Source organism: Lampris incognitus, chromosome 4 (genome assembly GCF_029633865.1).
Source record: "Lampris incognitus isolate fLamInc1 chromosome 4, fLamInc1.hap2, whole genome shotgun sequence".
Taxonomy (NCBI): domain Eukaryota; kingdom Metazoa; phylum Chordata; class Actinopteri; order Lampriformes; family Lampridae; genus Lampris; species Lampris incognitus.
The window spans coordinates 57,600,522-57,622,976 of NC_079214.1; the positions used below are offsets into that span (position 1 = coordinate 57,600,522).

At 43.5% G+C, this 22,455-nt stretch overlaps 1 protein-coding gene across 1 annotated transcript in view; it reads left to right on the top strand.

Annotated features, from left to right (window-relative positions):
* Positions 1–20,796, top strand: part of rps6ka2 (ribosomal protein S6 kinase, polypeptide 2) — a 46,761-nt gene extending 25,965 nt beyond the window's left edge. Inside the window, exons 9-22 of the mRNA XM_056279383.1 lie at positions 6,311–6,381; positions 7,172–7,260; positions 7,959–8,023; positions 8,714–8,816; positions 9,290–9,435; positions 9,751–9,873; positions 10,617–10,706; positions 11,264–11,422; positions 11,573–11,734; positions 12,032–12,108; positions 12,339–12,456; positions 12,953–13,009; positions 13,986–14,066; positions 20,596–20,796. Of these exons, the coding sequence (XP_056135358.1) occupies positions 6,311–6,381; positions 7,172–7,260; positions 7,959–8,023; positions 8,714–8,816; positions 9,290–9,435; positions 9,751–9,873; positions 10,617–10,706; positions 11,264–11,422; positions 11,573–11,734; positions 12,032–12,108; positions 12,339–12,456; positions 12,953–13,009; positions 13,986–14,066; positions 20,596–20,796 (1,542 nt within the window). The remainder of the gene's footprint in view (positions 1–6,310; positions 6,382–7,171; positions 7,261–7,958; positions 8,024–8,713; positions 8,817–9,289; positions 9,436–9,750; positions 9,874–10,616; positions 10,707–11,263; positions 11,423–11,572; positions 11,735–12,031; positions 12,109–12,338; positions 12,457–12,952; positions 13,010–13,985; positions 14,067–20,595) is intronic.
* Positions 20,797–22,455: the final 1,659 nt, after the last annotated feature.

Sequence of the window (22,455 nt, forward strand, 5' to 3'; positions counted from 1 at the left end):
TCGCAGAGGAGGGCAGGACTGCCTTCCTGCATCACAGCGTCCTCTAGTTTGAGACCGGTACGCGTTGACCTAAGGGCAAGGACGTCCGGGTCGTTGGGCTGGTCGGCAGCCATAGCGGAGAAATCCACACCGAGGTGCACAGGACACACAAGCACACGCGACAGACAATCAGCAACAGGGTTGGACTTCCCGGCCACATGCTGAATGTTCGTTGTGAACTCGGAGATCTCCGCTAGGTGGCGCTGTTGACGAGCAGACCACGGCTCAGTCACATTGGACATGGCAAAAGTCAGCGGCTTATGATCCACATAAGCCGTGAATGGGCGACCCTCCAGCAGGAAGCGGAAATGCCGGGTTGCAAGGTGCAGTGCCAGCAACTCCCGGTCAAAAACGCTGTACTTGCGCTCGCTATCTCGCAGTTTGCGGCTAAAAAATGCGAGTGGCTGCCACGCATTCGCCACACGCTGTTCAACCACAGCCCCCACGGCTATGTCAGACGCATCGGTTGTTAAAGCTATGGACGCCGTGGGTGTGGGATGGGCGAGGAGGGCAGCGTTAGCCAGGGCGCACTTAGCTCCGTCAAAGGCCTGGACCTGTTCGGGAGTCCAGTCGACAGGGTCGTTAGCCTTCTTAAGCCGCAGGGCTTCGTAAAGTGGCTGAAGGAGGTGGGCAGCGCGAGGGAGGAAACGGTTATAGAAATTCACCATGCCCAAGAATTCCTGCAATGCCTTAACAGAGACCGGGCGGGGAAATTCCGCCACCGCTTGCACCTTAGAAGGCAACGGGACCGTGCCTTGCGGCGAAATGCGGTGACCCAAGAAGTCAATCACCGGCAGTCCAAACTGACACTTGGCCGGGTTGACTATCAGGCCGTGTTCGTCCAGACGACGGAAAACCTGTTTCAGGTGCGCCAGGTGCTCTTCAGCTGACGGACTGGCCACTAATATGTCGTCGAGATAAACGAACACGAAAGCAAGGTCACGCAACACCGAGTCCATCAGCCTCTGAAAGGTTTGCGCTGCCCCCTTCAAGCCTAAAGGCATGCGCATGAACTCAAAAAGCCCAAACGGGGTGATCACTGCGGTCTTGGGCACGTCCTCTGCGCGCACGGGAACCTGATGATAGCCGCGCACCAGGTCCACCTTAGAGAAAATAGTGGTACCCGCCAGGCGTATGGAAAAGTTCTGTATGTGTGGGATGGGATAGCGGTCATTGGCGGTGACGTTGTTCAGGCGGCGAAAGTCGCCGCAAGGCCGCCACGACCCATCCGCCTTGGGCACCATGTGAAGCGGCGAGGCCCACGGGCTGTTGGAACGCCTCACTATACCCAGACGCTCCGTGATGGCGAACTCCTCCTTAGCTGTAGCCAATTTTACCGCGTCGAGGCGCCGCGCGCGCGCAAAAACTGGCGGTCCCAGAGTGGGAATGAAATGTTCTACCCCGTGTTTAGTAAGAAAAGACAGGCGTAGTCACCGATGGAAAATCCGCCAGCAAACGCTGAAAAACATCCCCTAATGCTAAAAAGTTAGCGTGTGTTAACGGCCCGGCTCCCCCTGTCTCGCACAGAACAGTGGCGAAAGACACAGCATCAATTAAACGGCGGTTTGCAACATCAACCAGCAGACCATTAGCACACAGAAAATCCACGCCGATAATAGGAACAGTAATGGCGGCCACTACAAATTCCCACTCAAAATGGCGCCCGTGGAAGCAAACAGTCACCAACCTTGTGCCAAACGTCGCAATGGACGAACCGTTAGCCGAACTTAACTGTGGGCCGCCGCATTCGGCCGACCTGTCTGTCTTAGCAGAAGGGAGTAGGCTCTTTTGCTAGCCTGAGTCCACCAGAAACCGTCTTCCTGACATCGTGTCCTTAATGAAGAGCAGCTAACTACGTCCGCCAGAGCCCACAGCTGCTACTGAGCGCTGCCCTGGAGTTTCCCGCCGCCTCAAACGTGCACGGAGGGACCCAGCGCCTCGCTTTGCCGCCGAACCGCTCGTGGAAGAAACAGAGGCCTCTCCCGCGCCGTCTCCGGGCAGTCACTTCAGCCACCACTGCCGGGTCCGCGTCCTCCGACGTCGGCTGCAGAGGCTCCGATGCCACACTCTGCTCAGAGAACCGTCTGGTAGCCAGCAGCACCCGATCGGCCTCCTCAGCCAAACCTCGGCAGTCACCAGCGGCCAGACACGGGAGTTAGCCAAAGCCGCGCGCACAGGAGGCGGGAGCTGGCGCAGGAAAACGTGCGGGAAAAGGAACCCACCTTCGTCTGAGCCTAGCAGCGACAGCATATTGTCCATGAGATCCATAGCCGTCCCGTCGCCCAAACCGGATAGGGAAAGGATTCTATCTGCCCTCTCTGCGGCAGATAGACTGTACCTCCGGAGCAGAAAATGTTTGAGGGCGACGTATTTATCGTGTTGCGGAGGGGCGCGCAACAGCTGCATGGCCCGGCGTGTGGACTGCTGATCCAGCGCAGCGACGACCAAATAGTATCTGGAGTCGTCCGCGGAGATTCCACGCAGGTGGAACAGCGCCTCGACATGCTGGAACCACGAGGCCGGGTCGCTCTGCCAGAACTCTGGGAGTTTCACAGCCGCGGCGAGAACGGCCGGCTGTGAGAGTTGGGGCGGCGTGGCCGAAGTGGATTCAAACTCCTCTCCTGCTCCAAACATGTTCAATTCGGGGTCACCAATGTGGCAGGATGAGGAAAAACACAGGAGACGAAGGCGAGTTTGATGTTTATTCCTCAACTCCAAAAACCAACTGCAGCAGGAACAACCCTGCACCGGCGAGCCCGGGAACGTAAACCACGCCCCCAGCTCACAGACCTGCTGGGTGAAAGGCATAGCCCCTAGTGTCCGCCACAGTATATTCATTTTACTGCTGCTATCCTGCTGTTACGGCCACGGGTGTGTCCGTATAGTGTTGCCTCCTGTATCACTCTGACTCTACATTCAGGTGCTCCTCATCACCTAATCAACCGGTCAACGAATCCAATCTTCATCAGCTGTTCAGTCTCCCATTTAAACCCCCACATGTTTTCAGTTCACCGGCCAGCTAGTTTAGTTTGTGTGATGTAGTTACTTTGTGTTTGTAACGTCTGGCCCGTTTTTGGTTTAGTTTGCATTGTGACTATTTTGAGTTATGTTTAGTTGTTTAGCTCTTTTGGGCGAGGGGATCAAGGTAAGATGCCCATGGGCAAACACCCCATCACGTAGCTTACCTCTGTTAGACACACTAGGTTAGCAGCGGTTGCCACCTTTTTGTCTTTAGGTTTGGTGCTTTTCAGCACTGTCAAGGGTGGGTTACTTTTGTTAATAGTTTGTTTTGGCAACCGTTCGGTTCCCTTGTCCTGTCATTGTTAATAAATATATTTATTATATCTATACGTTTATGTCTCACTGTGTTGCACCCTCACCTCACTGTTACTCAGTACACTAATAGTTGCACCCTCTCCAGACCGAGGGTCGTAACACCTGCCAATTAATGACAAGGGTAGATTGTTCCAGAAGGTAAGGTTTTCTTCAATGGATTTAAGTAACAGTTTAAGTACAGTTCAGACCGAACAGGTCAAGTCAATTTTATTTGTTTAGCCCAACATCACAAATTACACATCTGAGAGACTGGTGGGGCTATCAATACCCAGGTACCTAATATTGCCTGTTGTGACTGTAAAGGAAGATTCTGAGTTACAGTATTCCAGTTTTCCCCACTGAGTTGTAGGTCTGTAATTTTAGACGAGTTTAATGAGTAGTCTGGAATTGTTGAAAATGTTGATACTTCCGGTAGGGATGTTGTTGTGTTCCGCAATTATAAAAAATGTTGTCAGCATATAAACTAATTTTGAGAACAGCTTTTTGTTTGTATGCTAATTATATTGCTTTGGCGAATGGCTGCTGCGAGAGGTTCGATGAAGATGGCAAATAGCAGGGGTGAGAGTGGACATCGTTTTCTTATGCCAAGTTGGCATGTAAAAACACTGTGATGTGTACCCATTGGTGATGACAGAAGCTGATGGTGATTTGCAGAGAATTTTAATCCACTGAATGAGTGACTCTCGAAACCAAATAAAGTGAGAGTGGCGAAAATATATGCCCCAATTAACTTCATCAAATGCTGGGTTCAAACTATTCTACCATGGTGTGGATGGGAGCAGAAATGGGGTAGGGGTAATTCTGAAGGAAGAGTATGCAAAGAGTGTGTTGGAGGTGGTGAGAGTGTCAGACAGAGTGATGAGTATGAAGCTGGAAATTAAAGGTGTGATGATAAATGTTGTCAGCGCATATGAACCGCAAGTTGGGTGTGAGATAGAAGAGAAAGAATAATTCTGGTGTCAAAAGAGCGCTAGGACGTGTGATTATTTCTAGTTTGTGAACAGGCTAAATTTGGGTCAGGTGCTATGTTAAAGTCCCCTCCTACTATAATATTTGTGTCTGAGAATTCCATGAGTTTTGAAAATATGGTGTGAGAAAAATTCAGGTCATCCTTATTGGGGCCATAAATATCAGCTACAGTTAATTTTGTGTTTCCTATACTTCCATTAATAATGATGTACATAGCACCCTTCTGTGTCAGAAATAGTATTATTCTGATATGGAATGCTTTTATTAAGCAATACATCTTTTTTAGAGCTGTACGATGCAGAGAAGATCTAATTAACCCAGTTTAGCTTTACGTTTGAGGTGCTCAGATGCAGTGAGGTGTTTCTTTTAGTAAACAGAAGCTGGGATGTATTCTTGAGAGGTGATTTAGGATTTTACCATGTTTAGCTGGTGAGCCTATGCCCCTCACATTCCAACTAACTTAATAAATGCCATTGTGATTGGGTCAGGGGTGCTGAAAAAATGAGGGTGAGTGGTCTTGGGAGAAAAAGAGAAAAATAAGAGTGAAAGAAATAGGAAACATGGACCCAGTTCATTAGTCTGTGTGGGACTGGTGTCGTTTCTTTATAGCAAAGAAAGCTGTTCTTCTCCTTTACCTTTGTTTCCGCTGTTGCATAATGATAAAGCTGTGGGCATACACATCTATGCATAGAACACACAAGGGGACAAGAATAAACACAGAACAGAACAGGAAAACAGGCAAAAAGACAAACTTAACATAGAATATATGAAAGTCAGACTTACAGTGGGACATTGAATAGAATGAGAGTTGAGAGAGCTTTGGAAACGGATTAGAAAAGAGAATTTGAGAGGGTGAACAATATTTACAATCTTGACAGTTATTTGATATCTGCTAGTTATTTTTCTGTCGGTTATCATAGTACTCAAAAATTTGACCATCTAATACAGTATAGTTTGTCTACTACCAACGACCCATTTACCCTTTTGCCAGTTCTCTTTCTGGATGGGCACAGAACCTTCCGTCTCTTGTTGATCTCCTGGGGGAATTGGTCGTAAAGTCCAAACTTGGTTCCCTTCAGCTCCTGTCCTCTGCTCTTGACCAGATTCTTTTGCTGGAAATGTTCAAATTTGGCAATAATGGATGGGGGTCAGGCTCCCACGTGGTTACCCAGTTGGTAGACCCAGTGGAAGGTGATCTGGTTCATAGTGGTCATTGGATGTTTCAGTGCCAAGTGGAGAATGTTTTTCACCGTCTTTTTTGAGATCTTGGTGGTGTTCTCAGGGGATCCCTGAAAAAGAGGTTGTCACGTATGCTTCTCGTTTGTACATCCAGGATAGTCTCTTTCATCAATTAATCTAGTTTCCATGGTGGTTTTAAGCTCCGTGTTGTCTTTTTGTAGTTCGGCGACTGCGTGGTGCATGATATCCAGGCTGGCTTTCAACTCCATAAAATCTTAGTGCGATGTACCAAACATGTCCAGCTTTTTATTGATGGAAGCCAGGACACTTATACCTCTGCATTGGTGGTCAGTAGGTTGTCTGTGTCGGTGGATGAGTCTGCCTTCTTCCTCTTAGCTGATTTGCTGCGGTCGTACTCCATCATGTGCCTGTGTAGCGGCGATCAATAAACTCTTCAAGGTCCTCCACACGTATTTGGTGTAAAGTTCTGTTGGGTGACCAAGGTAATTTGGAACAGATGTTTTTTATTTGAATTTTAACTAGTAGTTCGTTATTTTTAGCTGAAACAGAGTGGATTGTCATTAAGATCTGTGTTGGATCTGTTATCTCCTCATGTTCTCGCAAGATCAGAGCATGCTCACTTCTCTCTGCCTAGTCAGCTCCAGTTGGGCGGCTGCTGTGTGCATCAATTGCGGATTGTACCTTTACAGTTATGTTTTTTTTTTTTGTGCCCTCTATTTGACAACTTTAATGCACTCTGTCACAAGTGTCAACTTTTGTTTTTCAGTTCGAGATGTTAACTGGATCATTACCATTCCAAGGAAAAGACCGCAAGGAAACAATGGCACTTATTTTGAAGTAAGCCAAATCCACCATCTGTCCATTATGGCTCTTATTAAGAAGGATATTTACTCATAACTTACTCATAATAGTTGAAATTTTATTAATTTGAGTCTCCGTGTAATATTCATTGACCCTGAAGTGTGCTAAAATCACAACTACAGACAAGTTTCCTTTTTTAATGAAAAAATGAATTTGAAATAATGAATTAAACTGAGGTTTGAATAGACCTCAAAAAGCACTGCAATTGCAAAAATGTCAGCAGGAGTTTTGAACATTAATGAATCGTATTTAGAGATACTTCTATTACATGAGTTTAATGCGAAGATAGACATAGTTTTCAAATGCTGAGGACTGCCAGACTAAGAGAAGTCAGAATTGTGTGTAGTCTGAAACCCTACAGGTTTGATGAGATAAAAAGGAAATGGTGTACCATTAAAATCACATACAAAAAAGAACACACTCCCCATAGATATGCATGCTGCGTAAAATGAGCTGTTCCTGAAAAACCCCATTTGCCAAGTGATCCAATGCCATCCAATCAATGTCAGACTTGTCCAGCCTCTCGGTGGCCTTAACATGTCAAGACCAATTCTTGTAGTCGAAATGGTTTACACAGTCAACATGTTGGTTGGAATTCCTTTGACAAGGTAACTGAGTTCAGATAGAGCATTTTAGTGAATCATACAAAAATAACTAAATAAATAAAAAGACCATCTTTGATCAAAATGATGAATACTTAATTTCTAATAAATTTGCACAGAAGCATATACTATGCACATCACAATGTCTTTGCCTGTTTCCACAGAGCTAAACTTGGAATGCCACAGTTCCTCAGCCCTGAGGTCCAGAGTTTATTAAGAGCACTCTTCAAAAGAAACCCTGCTAACAGACTGGGTATGTGTACAAAAACTGAACCTTGTACTGACAAATATATCAATAAATAACTTTCCCTATTAAACTCAAAGAAATTACCCACCACCACCTTTTATCAGTTACCCAGAGGAATGCATGAAGGGAAATATAAAATGACTGTAGACGGTATCTGTGACATGAAATCAATCATTGAATTTTCTGTCTCGCCAGTCTATTGACTTAGAGGCAGTGTACTTGTAAGGTTACACTATGTAATGTGTTGGACACAATCTAGCTTGGTATTTACTAGGCATGACCTTACTGCTTGAACTCAAGAGACTTCAGAATAATAATATAAAAGTGAAATTCCTTTTGAATACAATTAATAATCATGCATTGCTTTTTGGTATTAATTGTTTGTAGGGGAGCTTAGACAGTCACTAAAGATGTCTGAGAGACTCTTATCGACTGCTTTATATGATGACAACATGAAATTCTGTCATCACAGATAATGAATGGCAAGCTGCAATTGATAGATTAAAAGATGTCTTCATCTTCTTCTGTTTTGCTAACAGGACTTGGTGACATACTTTAGGGCTTGACAGCGTTCATAGTTAAATTTGTTAAATTGTGTTTTATCACAGTACCAGCTATACATAACTTGACAAAACAAAATATTTCCATGTCCTCCATGTCTTTGACAGGAATGATATTATTCTCGCTTTATGTTCCTCTGACAGGTGCAGGACCAGATGGAGTGGAAGAGATAAAGAGACATCGTTTCTTTGCAACAATCGACTGGAATGTGAGTTCAAATTATAGAGCATTTTGGATGATGGGGTTGGGGTTTGACATAATGGTTGAACAGTAAAACAAGGTTGTGTTGAAATGGTGAAAAAATAAAGCAGGCTTCGACTGACTTAACATTTCCAAGGACCATAAAAGCGTTTTCAATTTTTATGTCACTTTATGGTGAAGTGGCCTGTCAGCTGTTCCAGACACAATTTAATATTATAGTGTATATCATATTTTCAGTGGCTCGGTGGTACAGTGGTTAGCACGGTCGCCTCACAGCAAGAAGGTCCTGGGTTCGACCCTCAAAGTTTTCCAACCTTGGGGGTCGTCCCAGGTCATCCTCTGTGTGGAGTTTGAATGTTCTCCCCGTGTCTGCGTGGGTTTCCTCCGGGTGCTCCGGTTTCCTCCCACAGTCCAAAGACATGTAGGTCAGGTGAATCGGCCATACTAAATTGTCCCTTGGTGTGAATGTGTTGGCCCTGTGATGGTCTGGCAGCCTGTTGAGGGTGTCTCCCCGCCTGCTACCCAATGACTGCTGGGATAGGCTCCAGCATCCCATGATATTGTTTAGGATAAGCAGCCTGGGTAATGGATGGATGGATGGATGGATACTATATTTTGTTTTAGGTTTGTTGATGATTATGGTGATAGTAATAGCTATATTATTTATTTATTTATTTGCTTACTTACTTACTTTTAGAAGTTGTACAGGAGGGAGGTGAGGCCTCCATTCAAACCAACAGTAGGAAGACCGGAAGATACTTTCCACTTTGACCCCGAATTCACCTCAAGAACACCAACTGGTAATCTACTCAACCATGCACGTGCACACCCACACCCACACAAGCCTAGATTGAAGATGATGTCAGCGCATCATTTCAATGTCATCACAGCCATCACACAATCCATTCTCAGGATAAGTTGTTTCTTAAGGGGGAATTTGCTGATCACACTTGCTCTTGAACCAGGGAAGCTTTGACACCGACAGCCTGCCAACATTTTGCCAACACATAAACAATTACTGCACCGCTAACTTGGATACGTTTAAACTTTTTAACAGCCACTTCAGTTGCACTATTGGGGGGGAAAAATAATTTCAATGTTAACACAGACCTCTACACACAAATTGCTGCAAGTATACATGATGAATAAAAATTACACTTAAAATTGAACCACCAAAGTATGTTTTAATGCGTGAGTACAGCGTATATATATATATATATATATATATATATATCTGATCTATATCTGTAAATCTAAATGTCTGTGTATCCAGATTCTCCTGGTATCCCACCCAGTGCCAACACACACCAGCTGTTTCGGGGTTTCAGCTTTGTAGCCACCAATCAAAACCAGGAGCCCAGTGCAACGACGGTAACGCCTTCCCGACAGGAAGTGACTAACATCAACCCCTTAACCCAGGTGTGTACCATAGATGAATTAACTTTTGAATCTTCTGCCTGTATCAGTAACAGCTGAATGCATGACCATTAAATAACCAACTGAAGGACTGAGTGGATCTCTGTTTAAATACTGATTGGTTGACTGCCTAACAGATGATGCAGACCTTTCCAAACATTTCCTCCACAAACTGATTTTAATTCGGCGACTGACTACCCTTTTTGTTAATAAATCATCTAAAGTATGGAATAGTAAATTTAGTAATATTATGCGTGTTTCTCACTACCTCCTCTTTTCTGTGTATTCATACGGCATGTATTTTTGTGTTTCCCGAAGCACCTCCGTGGGAATGTGTTGTTTAGTGATGTGTATGAGATGAAGGAGGAAGTTGGACAGACAGCGACTTACATCTACAGAAGATGTCTGCACAGGGTTACTGCGGTGGAGTATTCTGTTAAGGTAGCAAAAACTACTCCCTGAAATACAATTAACCCATACAAATGTCATATATCTATAAAACGCAATATACTTCATGTTTTGATTGAACGATTAAAATAAAGCTTAGCAATATAGATAAGAGAGAGATTCTCTTCAGTCTGAGGATAGCATCACCTATATTCAGAACAGGACATACTATCTGAGTATTAAAGTGTGAGCGAGGGCGCCCGGGTAGCGTAGCGGTCTAGTCCGTTGCCTGCCAACACGAGGCTCTCCGGTTCAAATCCCTGTGTTACCTCCAGCTTGGGCGGGCGTCCCTACAGACACAACTGGCCGTTGTCTGCGGGTGGGAAGCTGGATGTGGGTATATGTCCTGGTGGCTGCACTAGCGCCTCCTCTGGTCAGTCAGGGCACCTGTTCAGGGTGAAGGGGGAACTGGGGGGAATAGCGTGATCCTCCTACGCACTACATCCCCCTGGTGAAACTCCTCAGCGTCAGGTGAAAAGAAGCAGCTGGCGACTCCACATGTATCGGAGGCATGTGGTAGTCTGCAGCCCTCCCCGATTGGCAGAGGAGGTGGAGCAGCGAACAGGACGGCTTGGAAGAGTGGGGTAATTGGCCGGGTACAATTGGGGAGAAAGGGGGGGGGGTGTGAGCGAGGCTAAACTCACCGCAACAAGCTTTGTGCACTAGGTCCAACGTTAAAGATGTCAAAGTTGGAGTTATCTATCTGTGGAGACATCCTCTTTGTCTGTTTTTGTCAGATTATTGACAGAACAAGAAAAGATCCATCAGAAGAGATTGAGATTTTGTTAAGATATGGACAGCATCCAAATATTGTAACCCTGAAGGATGTAAGTTCCACACACAAAACCTCTCACATTCTCCATATTTACACGTTAAACATGTTTATCTGCTTTCACTAAGCGTTCCAGCCAGGAAATGGTAAACAGCAGCCCACATCCGATCAAATTTGTTGTTTTAGTTTATCATTGATGTAATTTTTATACTAAATCCATATAAGTTTTGAATGGTATGAAATCAATCATATTGGTTGAATTCATATAATTTGCTGGAACTGTGATCAGATTAGTAAGACTATGTCTTTACGCAGTGAAAATATAACCAGTATTGAAAACAAATTAAAGTGCAGAAAATTGTCCTTGACACGAAAGTGGAATTAAATATAGCCACAGAAGTTGCGTAACGGGCATTTTCAGGACAAATGTAGATGCGGTATGACAAAAATAGATCTTCTTGATCAGATCTAAGGAAAAAAAAACACTATTGAAATGATAAGTGGAACCTTAGCTATTTATTCACTACTTCATGACACACCAAAGCAAGATTTACAGGCATTAGGGTTTACCAGCATCATTTCGTTTACTATTTTTGTGTACTTCTGCTTTAGGTGTATGACGATGGCCAGTCCATGTACCTTGTTCAGGAACTGCTGAGAGGAGATGAACTGCTAGACAGAATTCTGACCATGCCAAACTTCACAGAGAGAGATGCCTCGGACATCATCTGTGTCCTGACCAAGACCGTAGAATACCTACATTCACAAGGGGTAAGATGGATGGATGCTTTTAATGCCATTTTGTTGTCACTAGCATCACCACCATTTTGGAAAAGCTGTGTACATGGTGTGTGTCTGCCCATGTCTCTGCCTCTGCCTACAGAATGTGTAAGTGTGTGTTTGGGTCTCTTGTCTTGTCAGGTAGTACACCGCGACCTGAAACCCAGCAACATCCGCTACGCTGACGACACCGGACTCCCAGACAGCATCAGAATCTGTGATTTTGGTTTTGCCAAACAGCTCAGAGCTGAGAACGGTTTACTCATGACCCCCTGTTACACAGCTACTTTCATGGCTCCAGAGGTAAGACAACGATCAGTCAACAAAAAAGAAAAGAAAAACTACTTACGGTCATGACATGAGGTCACACACACACAGAGCAAGAACACACACTACCAAAACACTTTTAAAGATTGCTAGTCAATAACATTAGAAGTGCAAGCTTAAACCTTACCCTAAAAGAAAAACTAATCCTTTCAATCTCTCAAGCTTTGAACCTAGTGTTCTCCACTTAATACTGACTACACTCTGTTTATTCTTGTGTGTGTGTGTGTGTGTGTGTGTGTGTGTGTGTGTGCTGTGATTGGGGCTTATGTGCAGGTACTAAAGAAGCAGGGCTATGATGCAGCTTGTGACATCTGGAGCCTGGGCATCCTGCTCTACACAACGATAGCTGGGTTAGTTTTGGGTATACCATTGTGACTCATGTGTATTCTCAGTGCCCAGCAGTCAACTGTGGAAGATGCTTTTGATACACCCTTTGGCACCTTTCTGGTGTAAATGCATGGATGTTTGTCACTCTACATGGCCTTACGTACAGCTGCTACCCCAGAACATCATTTAAATCCAATTTACATTAACTACATGAATTAACACCCCCCCCCCTCAATATTCTCTGTTTGATCAGTTTCAGCCCATTTGCAAGCAGTCAAGAAGACACACCAGAGGAGATTCTGGCTCAGATTGGCAGCGGGAAGTTTTGTATTGATGGAGGGAACTGGGATCTGGTGTCAGAAGCTGCCAAGGTTGAATTTGTCTTCCACTATTGAGACACACAACATTTTGGCAGAACATATGACACATTGCACAACAAAATAACTATATATAATATTATGTGAATTAAATATAACTATTTATTGGATGCAATAGCTGATTTAATAAAGCTGCGAGTTTAAAAGGGGAAACTTGGCTGCAAGAGCTCTTTAGTAATGATAATCATAATCACAATGACAACCGTAATAAGGAATTATTTGTATTAATAAATATTAAATCAAAATCATGATACAAAAGAGCAAAATTAGAGAAAAACATAAGCACATGAATGAAGCACACATCTGAATCTAAAATGTTTTCAGAAATGTTCTCGTTTAACTCTTTTTTTCATATTTATACTGTAGTTATTTCTGTTACTGACATCAAATTGCTGTGGTATTATTCAATAAACTGCTGCTGTGACTGAAAGCTTTGTGTGGTTGTGGTTGTGTGTGTGTGTGTGTGTGTGTGTGTGTGTGTGGGTAATAGGACATTGTGGCCAAGATGCTACACGTGGACCCTCATCAGCGTCTGACAGCCCCCCAGGTAGTATTAGTCATTGGGACATACTATTCTAGATAAGACTATATTGCCCCACAGCTCATACAGGCAATAATTACATCTTTTCTCATTTGCAATTGTACCAACATGGAAAAAGGGAGCGGCTTTGCAACATATAAGTACAGTTTAATGATGTTGTACCTTGCCTTTTTGTGTTCTACACCATCCATTGAAGACGTGCCACATATAAGAATTATTTTCTATGTGAGCTTGACTTCATCATTAAACTTCGCATATTTAAAAAGCAGCTCCCTTTTTTTCCATTTTGTGGTTTTGTTTTGTTTTTTTGTTTTGTTTTTTTTGCCTTGCAGCTCTTTTCCCCTCCCAACAAGACCAATAAAAAAATGAAATTGGTGTTTTGATGACTGTAAATATAAAAATAAAATGATCTGAATTACATTATAAGAGGCTGTGAATATGTAGCCTTAAGATTTTACCCTGTTTTGTTGTTTGTTCTAGTTCTTCTGCCTATCATGTGCATCTGTAACCAAAAACAGCTGCACTATGTCATGCAGCGTCAACCTACGCCATCTGCTGGTTGCCTTTTATAGAGAACGTTTCCATTCATTTCCCCAGATTTAAAAAAAAATAATCACTCTAACCTTGTTTATCAACAGCTTGAACAATCATACGTCTTCCCTTTTTCAACACTTCAACAAGTGTGCTATGAATAGCATCACAATAACCATATATCTTATAAAGGCATAAGAGCATACTACAAACTAGTCTCTTTTTTTCACAAAAAGTGGATTTTTTTTTCTGGATTACCAAATAATGGATATTTCAGGCTTAAAAACATCATTTGCTAGTGACTATGAACTTATTTTGGTCCATAGTTAACCGCTGTTTGGTTTCACCAAATACATTTTAGTTGGACTTCCAGCCACATGACTGTCAAGATCAGAAGTTAGTAATGGGAGGGGACCATACTACCGACTAAAATGACCCTGTTGCTCCTCAGGTTCTTCGTCACCCCTGGATTGTTGAGCGAGACCTGCTCACAGACAGAGTCCTCACCAGACACGACGCACTCAAAGTCAAGGTCAGTCACATGTCTGCATGTTGTGTGTGTGTGTACATGTGCACATGTGTATTTAATCAGAATCAGAAGATTTTATTCATCCCCGAAGGGAAATTGGGTATTTATGTATAAGGATTAATGACTAGGACACCAGACTCCATTTATACAGGTGCGAAATTATCTGGGGTGGGTTTCAAGGGTTTCCTTGTCACAGTTGTTGTGGTATGCATCATTCCGACGCGTGGTTACTTTTCTGGGGGGGTGCACGTCAGGCTACGGCGTAGGGTATGTCACCATCACCATTGACAACACCATGGTGACGCCAACTTGGACTGCAAGGAATCTGGGTGTGATCCTGGACGACCCACTGTCGTTTGCTGCAAACATTGCATCGGTTGCTCGCTCCTGCAGATTCTCCTCTATAACATCAGGAGGATTCACCCCTTCCTCACCAACAAGACGGCACAGGTGCTCATCCAGGCTCTGGTCATCTCCCGGCTGGACTATGGCAACTCCCTCCTTGCTGGCGCCCCAGCGTCGGCCACCAGACCTCTGGAGCTTGTTCAGAAAGCTGCAGCTCGTCTGGTGTTCAACTCCCCTAAGTTTTCCCACACAACTCCCCTTCTCATGTCCCTACACTGGCTCCCAGTAGCTGCTCACATCCAGTTTAAGACTCTGGTGCTAGCCTACAGGGCAGTGAAAGCAACAGCTCCTTCCTATCTCCAGGCCATGGTCAAGCCCTACACCCCCGCCCGACCATTTCGCTCTACTGCCTCGGGACACCTGGTTGCCCCGTCGCTCAGAGGCCCTTGCTGCTGATTGACCTGGTCACAGCTCTTTTCTGTCCTGGCGCCACAGTGGTGGAATGAACTCCCCACTGATGTCAGGACAGCGGAGTCGCTGCCCATCTTTCGGCGCAGGTTGAAAACTCACCTCCTCAAGAACTACTACCCTGTTACTTGCTCTTAGCACTTATTGTATTCACTTATTTTAAAAAAAAATCTCTTTCTTGCGATTTTACTTAAGCATTGGTTTTGCTCTTGGATGCTTGTTTAGAGAGAAGATGCACTTATGACTAGGGTTGGGTATCGTCCGAAAATGTTCGATACCGATACCAAAACAAATACCTCCAATTCGATACCTAAACAATACTTTTTCGATACTATATATTATGAAAAACTTATAGGATTATCAGCAAACTACTTTTCTATACAGCCGAGCACCATAATTCATTGACACATTGTGTTATTTTGGTTCTGTACTCTAGCACTTTGAGATTGAAAGTGAGGTCAACAATGACAATGAGGTCAACGTGCAGACTCACATCTTTAATGTATGTGAGCCTATTTATACACATCATCATAACCGTCCTCACCTGTTTCATTATTGCTAGCAGTGGCACCAGAAAAAGACCCAGCAGCAGACGTCCCAGGGCTAACGTTAACATTGGCAGCAGCACGGACATTAATGCTATCAAACACAGAGCAGCTGTCCACTCGTAAATTTATCCCATGCGTGATCAGATGTTTCATCATCCATCCATCCATTATCTGAACTGTTTATCCTGCTCATAGGGTCGCGGGGATGCTGGAGCCCATTCCAGCAGTCATATTTGACGTATTCCCAGACTTGCATTTGATGATCGCTTTGCGGCGGTTGCATTTTACTGTGTCAGGTTTGCTGTCTACTTTTATTAAGTGTAGCCACGCCTTGGAACACATAGTAGCTCACTAAATCTTTCCCGCCAGTTTTCAACTCCAATGCAGTCACGAGACGCACACGCATACCCATGCTGATTTGTCAGTCAGTCCCCTGTGTACAACAATGCTGGTAGTGATTGGCTGGCTACGATAGCATTCACGTCGTCTACCGTAAAGTATCGAAATTTGGCACCGTTTTTTTCCAAGTTGAGCTGGGATGCCAATCTTCTTGTGTATGGAGGATAAGCAAAGCTTGACTCGGTTTTTTCTTTAGCCTTTAATGTTAGGCTTATTTATTTAGGCAAATACAGCGGGCCCCTGGCTCTCTACTACCGAGTACCGACTCTTACAACAAGCTTACAACACAGTCGCACACAGAGAACGTGGCGACATCACATCTGAATGTACCGTAAAGCCTTAGACAGAACAATAATACGGCTGGTACCATAATACAATGAGTAAGGGCGCCATCAAATAACAACACTCCTGATTTCCTACGTTAAATGCACTTATTCTAAGTCGCTTTGGATAAAAGCGTCGGCTAAATGACTGTCCCAAAGAGAGAGATCTCATAAAATACTTGAATACACATATGTACATGTTATAAATGTCCTTAGGTGGGACCGGAGAACAGTAAATTCAGAGCCAACTAAACTACCAGTCAAATCATCCATCCATCCATTATCCAAACCGCTTATCCTACTCAGGGTCGCGGGGATGCTGGAGCCTATCCCAGCAGTCATTGGGCGGCAGGCAGGGAGACACCTTGGACAGGCTGCCAGTCCATCACAAGGCCAACACAAACACACATTCACACCTAGGGACAATTCAGTACAGCCGATTCACCTGACCTACATGTCTTGGGACTATGGGAGGAAACCAGAGCACCCAGAGGAAACCCACACAGACAAGGGGAGAACATGCAAACTCCACACAGAGGCGACCCGGGACAACCCCCCCCCCCCCAAGGATGGGCTACCCTGGGGCTCGAACCCAGGACCTTCTTGCTGTGAGGCGACTGCCCTAACCACTGGCCCACCGTGCCCACCCTGCCAAATCATGCTGTATCTATTAGCATTTCCATATGCCTTGATTGATTTAATGTTTTCCCATTTCTTTGTCACACTCATTCTCTTCTGCTCTTTTGTGTTCAATGTGGATACCGTTTTCAAATTTGCCCAAGAAATTTCCTCAATTTCTACTTGATCCTAGAGCCACTCTCAGAAACTATCTGCAATGTCAATCAAAAGAGTGTTATGCACTTCTGAAAGACACCGGATTTTTTTCAGTCCACCAGGAAATGAACTTCTCGCAACGAAGTAGAGCAGCAACCAAAATGAAGAACTTGGGACAGTAAGAGTAATGAGCATTTGTGACCACGACTTAATCGCTGGGTTTGAGAAAGTTTGTGAAGTTCACACTACTACCTCACTTTGAGACTGCTGAGTCACTGTATGTGAAGACTAGTTTCACGTGTGTCTGTTTTTCTTGTGGCACCGTTTCAGAACTGACCACTCTTAAACATCACACCAAAGCAACAGTCTGCGGTTGGTCTTTTTGGATGTCAGTCAAAAGACCTTTTCCAGTCAAAGTGGGTGGCCCTTGAACTCATTAAAGAATGGTCTGGACTAGACTTTATGCCGACAGTCAAAAGTCTGGCTGCCATGCAAGATTACCTGACACCCGGGTCAACACAAAGTTTGTCAGACTTGGGTCCCCCACAGACAAGAAACCCTGACCAGAAAATGGTCCTGTCCTGTAGCTGGACCTGATGTGATTAAATGAAATGTGTGTGCTGCAAGGACATTGATAAGTGTTTAGGCATGTTATGTTTACTGTGTAACCTACACACTTTAAGTGAGGTAGCCCATAACAGAAACACTCTAAGTGAGGTAGCCTATAACAGAAATACTCTGTTTAAAGAGGTACAGCTTCTAAGGGCAGTTAAGGAGATTAAATACATTGTGGTAGATTACAATCAATTAACTGCAAACAGGGATCTGAAATTTTGACAGATTAAAAATAAATACTTCTGAATGAGTTGTCCTCTGTTGGGCTGAAAACAAAATGATCATACAAAGGAAACATAAAAATCACAGCCTCTTCATGTCTCCGTGATGAATGTAACATCAGCTAAATAATATCAAGAGCTGAGTAATGCATTGAAATTGACAGCTGAGTTTGACTGCAATGAAAAAAACCATCTAGGGAGAAAAACTGTAGAAGGGGTAATATTTATAGACTAGACTGGAATAGACTAGAGTAGAAAATCTTTGTGGCTCACATCCATCCATATAAAAAGGTTTCCTTTGGCTTGACTGTAAACATTAAGGCCCAGTTATTGTATATGTAGTACATGCATTCAATTCAATATTTGAATGCAAGAGGACACTTGTTTTCATATGAATTCACTATAAAACTATATCAAATTGATTGACAGAGCATCTATATTTTTCAAATAGTTTGCCCGATTATGACTGAGTGTCAGACAACAACATCAATAGGGGATATACTATATTAGATTGACCTTGCTATGAAGCCACATGTAATGGGAAAATATTGTCTCTGGTTGAGTGTAATCCATAGGATTAACACAAATACAGGCCTGTGCAATAAATCCAGTCCAGTGAAATAGGCCCTGTCATTGGATCATGGTTGTCCTTTGCATCTTACCTTTGCATTGCCTTTACTCCCTTCTTCATTCCTCGTTCTCTTTTTGCGTCTCTCTGTCCGACTCTCCTGTTGCCTCTCCATTCAGTGTTGAATGGTTGTTCAACTGTGTTTTTGTCATCATGGTTCGACTCTTAACTATTTTCCTTGCTCCATCTCTGATGGCTCTCCCTATTCATGCCTTGGTGGTGTTTAAGCCAAAAATGTCCTTGTGCCACCTGCAGAAGAGAAAAAAAAATAGAGGAAAGAAAGGGGGGGGAAATCAGTGTTTCTCTTCTCCAAAATTCTGCTTACTTTATAGAGAGAAGAGCTAATGGAAAATTGACTAATTTTTGAGACCTGACAAATAAAACCTTTTAGGAAAAAAATGATGAAATTTAAATACTGTAGGAAAAAAATGCCAAAACGTTTTCAGAAATATTCCTAATTAATATAATTACATGTTGATCGAATGATGCCCAATACATTTAAGTCAGCACATTAGACAAAATAGTATTTGCTAACTTTGGTAAAAGTGACCAAATACTTTCACCATTTCTTTACTGTTTGCTGGGTGTGTGGGCATATGCACGCGTTCACGCTGCCCTCTAGTGCCAGAACCATTGGGCTCACTAAAAACGGTAGGGGCTGCTGGAGAAAGCCATGTTACACAGGTGCTGAACTGAAACATCCATCCATCCATCCATCCATTATCCAAGCCAATTGGATAATGACCCCAATTGGGGTCACAGGATGCTGGAGCCTATCCCAGCAGTCATTGGGCAGCAGGCGGGGAGACACCCTGGACAGGCCACCAGGCCATCACAGGGCCAACACACATATTCACACCTAGGGATAATTTAGTATGGCCGATTCACCTGACTTACATTTCTTTGGATTGTGGGAGGTAACCAGAGCACCCGCAGGAAACCCACTCAGACACGGGGAGAACATGCAAACTCCACACAGAGGACAACCCCCAAGGTTGGACAACCCCGGGGTACGAACCCAGGACCTTCTTGCTGTGAGGCGACCGCGCTAACCCCTGCGCCACTGTGCTGTCCCATTTGGTTATGACTTTCTTTTTCATATAATGCTCACCTAAACGATACTACTTTTGTCAACTGACATGTATGCCTGGGGTGACAAAGGGCAGTCTTTCCGCCACCAGGCCCAATCAATAATGGGTTTTTGAATATTAAGTTGACACCAATAATGACTGTTAGCTCAGCTTTTAAATGGCATTCATGTCAATTTATACCTATTCAACAGATTTAAAATGTATTCAGAAAAAAAAGACACAAAAATTACTTCTTTGCACTTTTATCACTGCACAGTTTTTGCTTTAACTTGGATAATTAAAATAGTGGTATCACTTTTTTTGTAAGATTATTCTAAATGAAGTAGTCAGTTTAAAGTCGAGATGAAATGAAACATTCCTTTTTAAACCTTTTATATAACATCCCCAGTCAAATTGTGCACCTATTTAACAATATATGCCATAAAAAAAATCTATTTCTTTGTATTTTTATACCAGAATCCAATCATGTTTTCTTCCTGTAAAACAAAATATGACACATGCTTACATAGGCTTGAACCAACCAATTTCAACCAATAATGTGACATCCACCCATCAATCAATCCAACTTTTAGCAGCAGAACTCAAGATTCATTAGTTAGCTAGCTAGCAAAATGCCTACTTTTCAATGTTCAAATCAAATTCTTCCCAACGTTATTTCCCACTTGTCTATCCTGTTGCACTTGGAAATACGTCACGATATGGAAATTAAGACTCTTGAAATGCCGTTTTAGCTGGACTTTAAGTGTGTCATCAGAAATTCCTCAGCTAATGTCACTGTTAATGATTACAAGTAGGCTAAATAAGCAAAGTATTATTGCTACTGATAATCTGTCAAAGACAGCTCATATGTCAAAGGGCAAAATCACAAATTGCACAATGATGATCGTGCAAATGTGTCACTTAGAATAACTGTGACCACTTCTGTTTAGATTTTTCACAATGAATGTTTAGACTCAGGTCAATGTTGTATAGTTCCAGCCAACATAATGTGATTTGTTTCTCGCTCTCTTCACCAGACAGCACTTTCTGTCACCTATTGATGACCTATAATGATGGTGTGAGGTGACAGCCAGAGTGGCTGTGGGTAAGGTAACATGTTTTTATCCTTTGATTCCTGTAGGGGGCTCTGTCTGCTACGTATTCTGCTCTGAAGCGCTGCACTCCTGCTCCCGTCCTGGAGCCTGTCCTGTCCTCCAGCCTGGCTCAACGCAGAGGAATGAAGAAACTGGGTAGCCCCAAAGCTAACCCTACACCTAACAAAACGGACCTGCCACAGCACCCAGAGCAGACCGCTGAAGAAACCGACAGCAGCTCCAAATAATAAAAATAATTCACAGCAAACTTACAAAACTCCTAATATAAAATGAATACAGAACAGGTCAGACAAATCCTAACCCTAACCTAGACTGAAGGCTGGGCATTAAAGAAACTGATTAGTAGATCCTGATATTACTGACTTGAGTATACCGACGCACTCGTAGGCCCTAAATACAGAGACTTAAAGAAACTGATATCCGCCAGTATCGATCAGCTCCGACGTGAACAGTTGTGCTGTCAGTACAGGGAGATTTCTTGATAATTCAGGCAACACAAATTTTGCGAAGAGTATTTGGCAGCTTTTATCTCTCTGACCCTGTTTAGAACGGAGCTTTTCACTATTCCTGTGACCCGACATGGACTATCCAGATCTCTCTCCTTCGGTCCTCCGGAGACTGTCTTGGAGCTGGAGCCTGCCGTCTCTACCCTCTCACACACTGGTTGCCCTTTACCAGGGTGGCTGCAGAAAACTGCTCGTTGCAAAAGTGCAACAGCACGTTTTCCTGCAAAGGGGGAAACACAAACAACTTTTCAAAACATGTAAAGTACATCTTGCATCTAAAGTACGCCATATACAGGTGGAGAGATGGAAGGGTGTTCATCTGCCCCTGTCCCATCCACTGCAGGTATGATATTAGCCTAGAACATGGTTTTAACTTAAATAAATGTAACCGATTATTTTCTTGCCCGGTGCGGGATTCGATGCGGGGTGTACCGCACCACGAGGCGACATCGCTAACCGCTCGGCTAAAGGGTCTGACCCGTTAGCTACCGACTAACGTGTCTTATCAGTAGGTTACATAAATAATAAGTACGTTACAAATCACTTTGCTGGGAGTAATTTACATATAAATCTACATATAAGTTCATTGGGCACATTTCTCTAGGTTTTGAAACCTTTCGGTGAGCTACTCCGAAGCGGACGGCTAGCTACTGAGCTCGCAAGCTAGCTCACAGATAGCTAATGCAATAAAAAACAAAACATGGTCTTATGAATGATAGCAAATTGTGCAGCTAATTGTTAATATGCTTTTGTCTAAAGAAACTTCAAGGAACCAGTCCACTCCTCCTCCTACCGCTGGTCCAAGCCGGAGCCAAGTCCATAGCCCCATCGCTATTGCATATTTAATGTCAAACGTTTTAATTTGTCGTTTTTGTTCTTAGGGAATAAGAAAAAGAATCGATAAGAGAACTATTAAACTAACGGACCGATACGTAGTATTGATAAGAGTAGTGTACCCACCCCAAATTTCCATTCTCCATTTTGTCCCCAATGACGCCACAGAGCCTAGCTTAATTTTTTTTGCATTCGTGACCCTCGCAGCGGGCGGAAGTTATAAAGTTGGCGCTAACAAAGCCCACCCATTTAAAGGGAAGATATGATTGGTCAATTTTACTGTCATTTCAAATGACTCCCTCCGCGGAAATTATAGCTGGACCACCAATCACAGAGCTGAAAACATAGCATTTTCTTCCTAGCAACCGCAGAGGCAGCAAAATTCTGATAGGGAAACAAAGGAGCTCCTTTTATTTAACCCTTCACGTTCCAACACAAACTGAATAGGCAGGTTTGAAGGGTTTATTTCCTCAGAAACATTTTAAGACGTTGCTTGTCAAATTATGAATAGATCAAATAGAATTAGAACTGATGACTTTTTAAACA